At 35.5% G+C, this 12,977-nt stretch overlaps 1 protein-coding gene across 2 annotated transcripts in view; it reads left to right on the top strand.

Annotated features, from left to right (window-relative positions):
• Nucleotides 1-12,977, top strand: part of LOC113235116 (nephrin-like) — a 292,525-nt gene that overhangs the window by 185,302 nt on the left and 94,246 nt on the right. For both annotated transcript variants that reach the window (XM_026470692.1, XM_026470693.1), the window contains exon 4: nucleotides 3,514-3,710. In XM_026470692.1, coding sequence (XP_026326477.1) covers nucleotides 3,514-3,710 — 197 coding nt within the window. The remainder of the gene's footprint in view (nucleotides 1-3,513; nucleotides 3,711-12,977) is intronic.

The raw sequence follows: 12,977 nt of genomic DNA on the forward strand, positions 1-12,977 counted from the left end.
TTTTATCGGAATCGCCACAACCTTGAAAGCATGATTCTAAAAAACAACTAAACAAAAACCTTTATAAATAAACCTTCTCGTATAATGTGACGAATAATCCATATGACACGATTCCCAACGGTTTGCTTTAATAAATTGTTTAATCCAGGCCTAACATAATATACTAATCCACGTGAACAACATTTTCATTAAAATTTGAACAAACAAAATGCCTGACCATTTTATCCGACGATGTTGAACAGCAACTCCAAATTTCCCAAACACAACACTTTGCTGTTTTGTCCAACGGGACCAACTGCCCATCACTGAGTTTTCTTGTAATAATAAAATACCGCGTACTGAAATCCTTTCTCTTTCACTCTTACGAAAAACACCACCATGCTCGGTTACGATGTAATTACGTGACTATATCACAGGGTGGATGTGAATGCATAATTGCTGAAAGAAACAAATGCCATAAGTGTAACTTCTTTAATTGGTAGTATAATCCTTCGTTTTTTTTGTCGAAAACAACAACGAAAGAACTGTTCTTGCCTGACAATGTTTTATTTTTGGAAATAATTATTTCACTGCCTGTTCGTAATTTTCGATATTTTTGTTTATGAAGTCAATATTACAGCTTTCATGCCGGTTTCCTTTCAACAACCTTTCACCACTGGTACATATAACACGTTACACATTTCTATCAATAAAATTATTAATAAAAGTAAATAATCGAGCTTGCTCCGCCATCCCGCCACTCGTATCCGCCCTCCTCATCTTTAATTTCTTTGTTACATCTAGCCTGTACTTACTACCACATAATGATGATTTTCATGATAATTCTTTGCAATCATTTTTTGATAAAGCTTCTGACTTAATAATTTCTTACCCAAATGACACTTTTTTAATTTTAGGAGATTTTCAACATATTTACGCCACTTGGAGGCCAGTAACTGATTATATGTATTTTAATATTATTACTAACTTTGATAAAAACGCGTAGCGTTGCAACATTTTATGAATTTGACGGATCTTAAACAATTTAATTCTTGTTTGAATATTAATGATCGTATATTGGATTTAGTATTCTCAAATAAAACTTGTAAAATTTCTGAGTGTATTGAACCTCTGACTAGTGTCGATCCCCATCACAAATGCCTAGATATTAGTTTACATCCCGGGTTAGCTATCTGAAAAATGCTCTGGTATCAAAATTTATTTATCACGCTACAAATTTCGACTGCAATATCCTTAAAGACATGGACACCGGGCAATCAGTTTGTTATTTTTATTAAATTTTTGATGATTTGCTGCATCATGCAGCAAAGTCACTCAAAACTCCTGAAAGCCGCCTTCATATACACGTTCCCTTACAATATTAGGAAATAAAAAAAGAAAAGCTCATTCTGGGGGGAAAGATATGGCAACTATTTGGATTACCATATTTTTAGTCGTCTGCGTGCAGAAGAGAAAGCGACGGAATCTGAATGCTACAAAAATTATATTCATCTCTCAGAATGTTCAATATACAAGTCACCTAAGTTATTTTGGTACTTTGTCCAATCTAAATTTCCGACAAATTAAATTCGCCAAACCATGACCTATGAAACAAACTCTTTTAGTGATTGCCAAACTATTGCCAATTTTTTTAACAATTACTTTAATAATTAAAATTTCGAAAAGGGTAGCGATTCATCTTTTTCTTGTAGTAACTGTTCTCCATTAGATTCACCTGCATATATTTCGTTCTCATGTATAATCACATAGTATAGTTCTTAAACAATTTAAATATATTAATACCAATAAACGCGCCGGCGTTGATAATATCCACCCAAGTTTGATATCCAAATGTGCTGAACAATTAGCTACTCCCCTAACTATTATTTATAACAAATCTTTAACAGAAGGTTGTTTTTCCAAAAACATATGGAAACAGGCTTTAGTTACCCCAATTTTTAAATCTGGCTCAAAGTATGACGTCACGAATTACAGGTCTATCTTAAAGCTTTGTGTCTTTGGTAAAATTCTAGAAAAAGTTTGTACACATCAGCACGGCTTTTTCTGCGGACGTAGTGTAGAAACCAACTTATTGCTTAATTCAGACTTCATACTGAATGCTATGAAATCCGGTTATCAGGTTGATGCCATATACACTAATTTCTCGAAAGCCTTTGACAAAATAAATCATTGTATCCTCCTGAATAAACTTCTGAAGCTCGGTGTGCATGGAGATTTCCTTCGATGGCTTAAATCTTATATTGAAAAGCGTATTCAGGCTCTGTCATTTAAAGGCTGTATTTCTGAATGTCTGGATGTAACTTCCGGTATGCCTCAAGGGTCTCATCTCGGTCCACTTCTTTTCACCTTTTACATTAATGATTTTGACAGCGTCTTTGTAAATTCACAACACTTAGTCTATGCCGATGATACTAAAATCTTTAAAATTATTACTAAAGACAGTGACTGTTTAGATTTACAAAGTGATCTTGACCAATCAATTATCCACATACTATGTTAACAATCAGCTACTTCTCAATCCTGCCAAATGCCATTTGATTTTATTCACTCTTAAAAATAACCCCATTCTTTTTAATTATATTTTAAATGACACCATTATTAAACGGCTTAATGAAATAAGGGATCTAGGTATCATCTTCGACTCTAAGTTGCACTTCAATTTTCATATCGGCAACGTTATTTCTAAATCATTTAAAGTACTCGTTTTCATTCTATGTATTTCGCAGCCTTTCCGTAAAGCTATTACTTTTAAAACTTTGTACTCATCTTTTGTGACGAGCAAATTGGAGTTCGGAAGCGTAATTTGGAACCCTAGTTACAGAGTGCACATTGATGCATAGGAAAAAGTGCAAAAAAAATTATCAAAAATCTCTGTTTTCGCACTAGAATTAAATATATACACTATAAATCCTCTTGTAATGCTTTCAAGGTTCCAACTCTGTGCAATAGAAAAAATTATATTGATTCATGTGTTTTATATAAACTTTTAAATATTTACATCGACTCACCAGAATTATTACAAAAATTAACTTAACAGTTCCGACTTTCGCCTCCTTGCGTTGTAAAGCTACCTTCTCATGTAAATTTAGTAGAACAAACTACTTCAAAAATGGTTTCTTTAAGTGCTCTTTCAATTTCTATAATAAACACTTAAATAATATGAATATCTTTGGGTTATCCTTAATAGTTTTGAGAAGAAAGTAAAAGAAGTATTTTAATTTTTAAATCTAATTTGCGTGTAACAGTGAACTGTACCTAATTTTCGGGATGTTATTTTATTATCTAGTTTATTATGTTGTTGTATTTGAATGTAGTTGAACCGTAACTTACTTGCTAAATTCTTATTTATGATTGTGGAAGTCCAGGTCCATTTGTTCTAATTACCAATCTAATTAATAAACTAATTACTAATTCGTTTTTGTACCATTTATTTGTTTTATGACTGTTTGTTTCCCTTGAATAAAAAATATACGGTTAAACAAACATTGATTGATTATTTTCCTTTCTTTACAGCTACGATACCAGGGTCCCAGGGCCGACTGCTCATTGGATGGACGAAGCCTTCGCAGATAGAACGCACTGGGTCGGAGGTCCAACATCTGCATTGCATATCAAGAATGTGCAAGCTCGAGATCGGGCGACATATCGATGTAGGGTGGATTTCACCATATCACCAACGAGAAACTATAGGATTGCTCTTGATGTCATTGGTAAGTAGTATTTGTGACACAGATGCTGTTTAATTAAGACTCGATAAATCATATTGAGAAACCCAATATTTTGACACAGGTGCATCATAATTACAGTAGATTTTGTTTGAGGCGTGAAGAGGCGTCTTGTAGACATGCAGGGTAGAGGTGGCTAGGACAGTGATTGTATCAACACTGCACTAGGTACCTTCACGATTGCATTCCACTTTCCATTTAACATCAGGTGGAGTGGAGTCATCTGCCTATCTTATATGTAATAAAGAGCTTTTGTTGAGATTATGGTCTTGTGATAATGCAATGGTATCTAAATATCGGGCTATAAATACACGTTAAATTGCATTAAAAGTTGATTTGCAGGGCATGAACTTCCAAGTTCACTTTTAATGCGATACTGCACATTTGACTAAAAACACAATACCTTCCACTAACAGCCCGAATATTAATGACGTCAATGATTTTTTCGGTATCAAACATAATTTATTAGCCTTTGCTAATATTTAATCTCTTAACGCAATTTCCATGTCATTCTGTACAAAACCACCTTTATTTTACACAATTCACACCCGCAGATTGACCAGTACAGAAGCTCACCCCATTGTTTACAGTAAATAACTACATTTTATGTTAAGTCTGTTTAGTAATCCTAAAACCAAACCAAGTCCAAACAGTATTGAACACAAAATGATAATTGGTTGTGTTAGGCAACTACAGCGATAACTTAGTATCAGACTGGGAAATTCCCTGTAGCAGGGCTCCGTCACACGCTTGCGATAAGTGCATACCGCTGAGTATTGTACCACCGGCGTTGCGGCGGTACAATCGTTCAAACGGCAGTCGCACACATGCCCAAAGATTTTAGCAAAAATTAATCTTAATTGCGCAATCTATGGCAAGAAGAAGAAATATTTAATAAAATCGAGGAATTAGATTAGAACCACGGAATTTTGAGAAAGGGAAAAAATATCATTTTATCAAACTTGAAACTATTAAATAGTGTCAAAAAATTATGTTTTTTAGTATAGTAATTATGTAGTAAAAAATACTATTTAAATTGTAAACAAAAACTATTTAAATAGTAAACAAAAACTATTTAAATGGTAAATAAATAATGTCCATTTCATAGATTCAAATGTCTTTTATATACATTAAAATCCTTGTACACCTTAGCGGTATAGGTGTAGGTGTTTTTCTCATCGTAGTGAGCGGTTGGTGTTATTATTCAGATGTTGTAGGCTATTGTAATGTTGGTAGGTATTTCGATTTTGTATACGAGTGATGTATCTGTTGCGTAGTAATTGTTAAAATCCGAGCCTGAACTATGAGTAACAACCATAAACGAATGAAAAAGTTCATTTCCAAAACTTAGCCTATAGGGAATCGAACCCGTTACCTCTTCATCTAAAGTCTTCGGTGCTAACTACTTCGTATCAAGTTCATATACTATGACATTCCCTTTACTACGAGTACTAGAGTAACGAAATTAACTCTAGAGTACTATCCAGAACACAGACAAGAACCAATTTAGAAAAGTTTCCTAAATTAGATCCTATCTCCTCACCCAACTTTCACAGCGCTAAACATCTATCCACAGAGGTTCGCAAAAGTTTTTATGTATGTAAATGTATGACTTGTTGGTTGTACTAAATAAATAAATAACGCACACACTCAACGTAACGCACACACTCAACATAGCCCCGTACTAGGGAAACCCTGAGTCGCGGGTGCCATGGACACACACATAGGCAACCACAAATTACACCCAAACTCACGAGAGAAATAAATATAGGCCATACAAATATTTCTCCCGGCCCGGGAATCGAACCTGGGACCTCTGCGTGGCAGCCCGGCATGGTAACCGTTCGGCCACGGAGGCAGTTAAGTTAATAATATTCAGGGTGTCCCGTAGTGAATTTGTGACTGTTAAATGAGTTTGTGACTGTTAAAAATAATACGTTACTTATACAGGTTCAGACTTCTGGGGTCAATTTTATGGCCTCCGCGTTCACCGAACCATTGATTTTTTTATTAGGGTGCCTTAAAAATAGTGTACAGTAAACCGATCGGATTCTTGAAAGACTTAGATTTCTATAAACGCCGTATCCGTATAGACGCTATAACAATTAGCGAACGACGACGTTTTTATTCGTTCGTGGTTGCTCGATGTTAGACCCCTGCATCAAAGTTTCAATTTCAACTTTGCTGTAAATTAATTATAAATAAAGGTTTTTATGAAATCTCAATAGTTGCGTACAATTCCGAATTAAACGTTTTTCAATTTTGAAAACTTAATATTTTAGTCAAAGCAACTCCTATTGCACTTCAATAGCAATAATTTTCTATTTACATTAAATATAATAATAAATTATACCATTTTAAAATCTACTTTAAACACATTACTTTAAAGTATGTAGTTGGCTCTTCAAGTTATCATACTAATATATTTTTAATACATAAGTCGCTTATACTTAGTCAAAAACAAACTGAATCTTATATAATTCATTTATGGTAAAAAATAATGGTTAGAAAATAATAGTTTTTATATGTTTTTAACAGTCATAATCCGTTCGTTATCGGACACCCCTGTATTATTTATTTATATATTTTACTTTACCTCTTTCTGCTGCCAAGCAGTAACGTAGACATTACAACACCGATCTTGAAGGGTAAGATTGCTGATTAAACTCCAGGCACATGGGACGTGTCAACTTTATGTTTCAAGGTGACGGCCGCGGTGGCAGTGCCCCCATATTTTGTGGTTTAAGGCTCTGTGACACGCAATTGTTATACGTAGGCGTGTCGCTTACCACAAGGCGTACGACTTCTTCGTCCCGTCACTTGATATCATAAAACTAATAAAAGAAACCTAATAAAATAATATTCGTAATTCGAAATGTCACTTGCTTATAATAAAACTTTTCTAGTGATATTTTCGCGATAACAAATTGTTGGTGAAGTTTTTTTTTGTAATATCAAGTGGCGAGATGAACCCCAAAAGTTGCAGTGCCATTCAAGGTTTTAAATCGCAAAGACCTCGGGGTCACTGCCACTGCGCAGTGGTAGCCCAGTTATCAAACGGTTGCTTCTTAACTGAGAGGTTAACGGTTCGAATCACTGTGCCAACATGTGCCTCTGACTTTATTTATTTATTAAATAAAATAAAAGTAGCCTATTACAATTTAAATATACTCACCACAAGTATGTACTAAGTGCAATCACAGATTCTCTAAAATTTACTTTGAAGTTAAGGTTACATACGGCGACTTTAGCAGCGATGTAACGCGATGCAAGAGCGCGACTGCATCGATACAAACGCACGATTGCGTCGCTACACTTGCGATTTGCAGGCGATTAGATCGATGTAAACGCGCGACTGCATCGATACAAACGCGCGGTGAATTCAGTTTAAAATGAATTTTAAAATAGGACGTAATTATTTGAAAACGGTCGTTATAACCTAAAACATTCTCCTCTGAAAAATTGTTCGAAATGGCGCTTTCGCCCTTTCTACAAAACACCGACGATATACTCCAATACTTAAATAACAACTGACATCAAAATAAGGTAGAGAAAAATCACCACCACGCAAAAAGAAGTCACCCAGATGCAGTAGAGAGTATTTTTAAAAAATCGTTGATGAAGTAAAAAAGTCATAGTTTTGTGGAGATTTTCAGGATAGCATTACATTAAATATAAAATCATTTTCAAAATAGACCTATAAATACTGTGTTGATTTGCATTCTCGCCATGTTTAACAAATTACTAATAGAAATAAGGTTAAATCATCTAAAAATATTAAAAAATATTATATTCTATATTCTGGCTAATTGTATCTAGTAAAGTTTTTCAAAATTGTCTCTAATCTAGTTAATTTCTTTAAACGGCGTTTCCTTTTACTCATTTCATTAGAGTTTTCAGTGGTAAAACAATTTCATATACATATAAAGGGTTGAAACCGGTCATCAACACGCCGTTCAGTAATTATTCTTTCCTCGAATCATTTGAAACATAATAATATAATAATGTTTCCATTGCTATTAGTCATTTAGTTCATTGACACTTTTATGTATTGATTTTATTAACTTTGGTAACAGAAATTGAAACAGTCGAGTTTTAATTGTACTGCATAATTTATTGACGACCTCGATGGGTGAATGGTTTGCATTTTAGGCGTTGGATGAATTCTTTCTTCCCTAACCCAAAAAAAGAAATCGTTTAAATACAATAGAGAACGGAAAGGAGACAATGTTTGGACATCTGTTACGTGTACTTATTTACAAAAGTCATTTCGTTGTAAGTTGTACTGAGCTTCGAAGAAATCGTAAAAAAAAAGCATAATTTTCTCGAATATGATAATAATATAATATTTAAAAAAAAACGAGAATTATTAATTTGACAATGTGGAAAATAGTATCACAGCTTATAAACTTGTGTGTATTTTTTTTATAACATTAAGTGACGAGACGAACAAGTCGTTCGCCTGATGGTAAGCTACACGCTTGTCTATAACAGTTACAGTACCACTCAGAACTTTATTATTTTTATGCTTTTGTTTAACGCTGAATAGGATTAAGTTCTAAATAAATTTCACCATCAACATTTATAAATGTACCCTATTCAAAGCGGATAAATGGATTTGAATTTAAAAGAAGAAGAAAGATGTAGAATCAGCAAAGGTCTGAGAGGCACTACCACTGCACTCGTCACCCTGAGACATAAGTTGACAAGTCCCATGTGCCTATAATTTCACCAGCACCCTTACTCTTCAAAACCAGAACACAGTAATGCTGACATTACTGCTTGGCGGCAGAAATAGGTAAGGTGGCAGTACTACCCTGGACGAACTCTTTCACATGGAGCTCTACTGCTACTAAATTATTAGTATTTAATATAGAAGAAAGGAGAAAGGGGGAAAATGTTGGACATTTGTTACGTAATGACGAATTAATTTGTGAGAAATTTAATTAAGGGGAAAATGGAAGAAAAAAGAAGAGAGGACGATCAAGTATGGCGAACAGTGGACAAATAAAGAAGAACATGAAAGTGAGCGGCTATAAAGAAATCAAGAAGCTGGCTATGTACCGTGAGTAGTGGAGGAGGCTTCACCGACAAGAGCCTAATTGGTTCTGATCTGGATTGTCAATGCTCCAAAGTGAATTGCTCTGGTATTCATAGATCAGAAAATTCACTAGTTTGATGTAATTGGTATGCTGGACTAGCACATTATTGTTATTACATAGATAAATTTTAATTTAATTTAATACAATTTAGTGGTAGTAGATCTCCTTGTGAAAGTGTTCGTCCAGTGAAGTATTGCCACCTTACTCATTTCTGCCGGCAAGCCAGTTTTAAAGGGTAAGGGTGCCGATGAAATTACAGGCACTTGGGACTACCAACTTATGTTTCAAGTTGATGGACGTGGTGGCAGTGCCCGTCGGATCTTTGTGATTTAAGACTATGAGTTGTACTGTTACGGACAGGTCTGTGGCTTACCACCAGGCTCACGACTTGTTCAGCCCGTCATTTAGTATCATAAAAAATAAAATAACACAAGTTGATAAAATCCAGCCATATTTTTTTTTAATAAACCAACTTCAGCAAAGATGTGTACTTAAGAGTTCAAAAGCGATATACTATTTATCAAACCAGTACAGTAAAAATACACTTGGCCACACGTTATGTAACTGTTGTAAGATTCAATTTTGTTTTAGTGCTGCACATCGTGTTACTGGTATTTATGAGGCCGGTGCCAAGGAATGGCAACCGCATTGTGCCCGTAGTAAAAGTATTTTCCTATATTGTTGTAGAGGAATTTTACGAATCCGTCAAATGTGTATATAATAATTATTATCTAGTTTAGACTCTAGCCTCTCCCAAGGTCTAAAAGATTAATTTTGAATTTTTAAATTGGAGACACGGTATTTCCCGGCATTGCCACAGTCGGCCGGGGTCAGGGACTCAGGTTCAAGAACCGGCGAACAATACGTGCCGTATCGAGCAGGACCGCCTTCTGCATTTGTTATTATTATTATTATGTGTATATATTCATACGTACGAGTGCAACAAAGTACCACCATGCACTTGAAATTTGATAAAAACATGCAATGTGTCACAGCATTGAAAGTGCATTGAACTCAACATTTATTATATCTAAGTTTTCAGCTACAAGCAACGGGAAGAATATATGTAGACAGTTTTATTACATTTTATCTTTTACTACATCACATGGAGAAGGTTTAATAAATATTTTCGCAATAATTTCCGATTGATTAACACATGTAACTCAAACTGAAATAACCTTTATGAAGCAAAAATGAGACTTGAAAGTTTTACTTTAATTAAAATATTTTTTTATGATACTAAGTGATGGGACGAACAAGTCGAACGCCTGATGGTAAATGACACGCCTGTCCATAACAGTTGCAGTGCCACTCAGAGCTTTAAATCGCAAAGATCTGAGATGCACTGCATAATAACACACATAATAACATAAGTTGCAAAGTGCAATAGTGCAACTTACAGAGTTAAACTAAGGTTGACACTCATCAAATGTTCAGATCTATATAAGCAGGTTCATAATCTCATAGGCACTAACCTCATAACGCTCTATTTACCGTTAGACAACTGTTATATCTAGCCTGATCCCATATCACTACTATCTGTCGTGACTGTGTCGTGGACGTTTATTTCATCTATAAGCTGCGATTATAATCCGTCGTCACATTTTTATCATGACGTTCTATTTGTCGTCGGACGATGTCGTTCTAGCTCTTCCCATTATCACGCAGTCTGTCGTCGCAACGACAAAAAAGGTGTGAAACAGTTAATCGCGTTTACTATATTATGTGAACAACTTCATTTAAATATACAAGCCACGACACTTTAAACTGCATGACTATCTGTCGACATAATGGGAACGCGGCCTAAACGAGTACTATATTATTATTATGAACCAGCGCGAGCAGGTGTGATTGCGCGAGCAGGGTTGATCAATATAACAATAAATTATCTACTTTCACTCGGCATAATGATATTTAACATAATTTCAAAAGATAATAGACTACAATCACTCCTGTAAGACGACCATCACAGGCGTGTCTGAATTTTAGCAAGTGCAAAGCTGTGGTCGTTGTCTACCTCAACGAGCAAAGAGCGTGAATTATTATAATTATTAAGTTGCTTAACAACAAATTGTGTAATTCAATTATGTGTAATAAACATTGTAATGATTAGACATCATAATGAATTAAAGGTGTAAGTTTTATTACTATAATGTATTAGATAATATAATTTAGTACTGGTGCTTCGCCGCCGGCCACATCCGCGGCGTGTTTGCTCCGTTCATTTCCATAGTTATGATCGTGGTTTTAATCTTATCTAGGGCGAAAAATTAATTCTACAAGATTAGTTTAGATTTGCAATAAAAAATGTTACCATTATTATCTTATTTAAGTGGGTTCTAGCGATTCGTCTGCCGCAGCACGCTCAGTTCGCCTGTTCTGCTCGCTCGCTGTTGTATTAGCAAATCAATTAATAAGAGGATTATTAGTTTGCTGCGCTCGCCGTCGCACCTAAATTTGAAATAATGATTTTGAAATGTTTATTTATATGTATGAAATACATATAATACTATTGACACATTACATTGACATAACATTGTTATATCAAAATTCGTTCTAATTTGGGAAAGAAAATGTCGATTGGATAAAATTTGATATAATTAGCTTAATTTGATATACATTTACGTCACTAAATAGTTATATGTACCTATATTACAAATAATTATATTATTTGGACCAATAATAAGTTCTTTGTTATAATACTGAAGGAAACGCATGCAAGGTTTAAAACTACCGCCAAGCAGGCTGATTTTATTTCAAATCGGAATAGATCCGATCGGGTAGCCCATCCGAGTCTCGTAATCAGATGGGTTTCCGAGCGAGAAGATGAACGTGGTTTCTACTATATCATTCTAATTTGTGAGTTAAATCAAGTAATGAGTCAAAAGTTCCCGATTGGCCAGTTGTGAATCGTAATTATGCGCCTCGACTCGGAAGAGACGCAGTTTCCGATCGGGAGAGGCAATCAAAATCAAGCTGCTGATTGACGCCATCAATTTTATTTAAAACATCATCAGGGCTGGAGGTTTTAAACTAAGATTTTAAACAGGTATTGTTACTCAAGTATGTACCTACGGAAGAGAAAAGCAATATAAGCGTCAATTACTATCAGAAGCGCAATCGCCAAAGCTCACACATTCATAACTTGAGGCACTACGAAATCTTGATAATGATTGGTTGTAGTTTCAAATTTAAAAATAAATAACATGTTCTGGACTATTAATATAACTTAAACTTTAGCCTGTTGGTGCATCGTTGAAAGTTCAATACCATCAATACCTATTGTTGCAAGTTACGATATTTTGATATTGTATTGAAATTTTAATCACTGTGCTGCCACCTAGTGTTTAAGACATGCAGGACGACGAATTCGAGATGTTTATTTAGTTCTCCAAAAAAGAAGCGAAGAGTCGCAGATCAGATGTCCGGTTAACGAGGCGTACCTCAGCTACCCTAGGGTACCCATATACCCAGAGTTATACTATGGAGCACAGGTTTTTACCTCGTGCCGGAGTTTGTGTGTACGTTCGCGATGACATCTGTGGCAAAGTTCACAAGATCCTTGAGGCACCGAGTTTCTCTGTTTTGTGGCTTTTGGTTGACACGGGAGTTACACAAATAGTGTACTGCTGTGTCTACCGCTCACACAGTGGAGATCAGGAGACGACCAAGCTGTTCCAATATCTGAACGAGACGTCTGATAAGGCTCGACATGGGTACCCAACTAGTCACTCTGGAGGACTTTAAATCACACTATCAAGAAAGGTTGTTCCCGTACCAGATGACCGATCATGCTGGGATGCTGGGAGAGACGCGTAAACTTGAGTTAACGCTAATCGTTTCCCAGCTTGTCAGTCGCGACCTAAGGGAAGAGGTACTCAGAACTCTTCGAAGTTTAGACGTGAATAAAGCTAGCGGCCAGATGGGATGGGATGGGAGGTTGGGGCGATGCCAATCTTGTCAAATTTAATTCTACCAAAACGCAGGCGTGTCTATTTTCCACAAAATGGAGTCCCTTTCATCGTCTCCGACTTTTCGTGATGTATCCATACCGATAGCCGACCGTCTCCAGCTACTTGAAATGGACTTGTCGTCCAATCTGGGGACCTACCATAACTTTTCCAAAAACAATCTTATTTCAATGTAAGCT

This window comes from Hyposmocoma kahamanoa, unplaced genomic scaffold, assembly GCF_003589595.1.
Source record: "Hyposmocoma kahamanoa isolate Upper Pololo Valley unplaced genomic scaffold, ASM358959v1 87, whole genome shotgun sequence".
Classification (NCBI taxonomy): Eukaryota; Metazoa; Arthropoda; class Insecta; order Lepidoptera; family Cosmopterigidae; genus Hyposmocoma; species Hyposmocoma kahamanoa.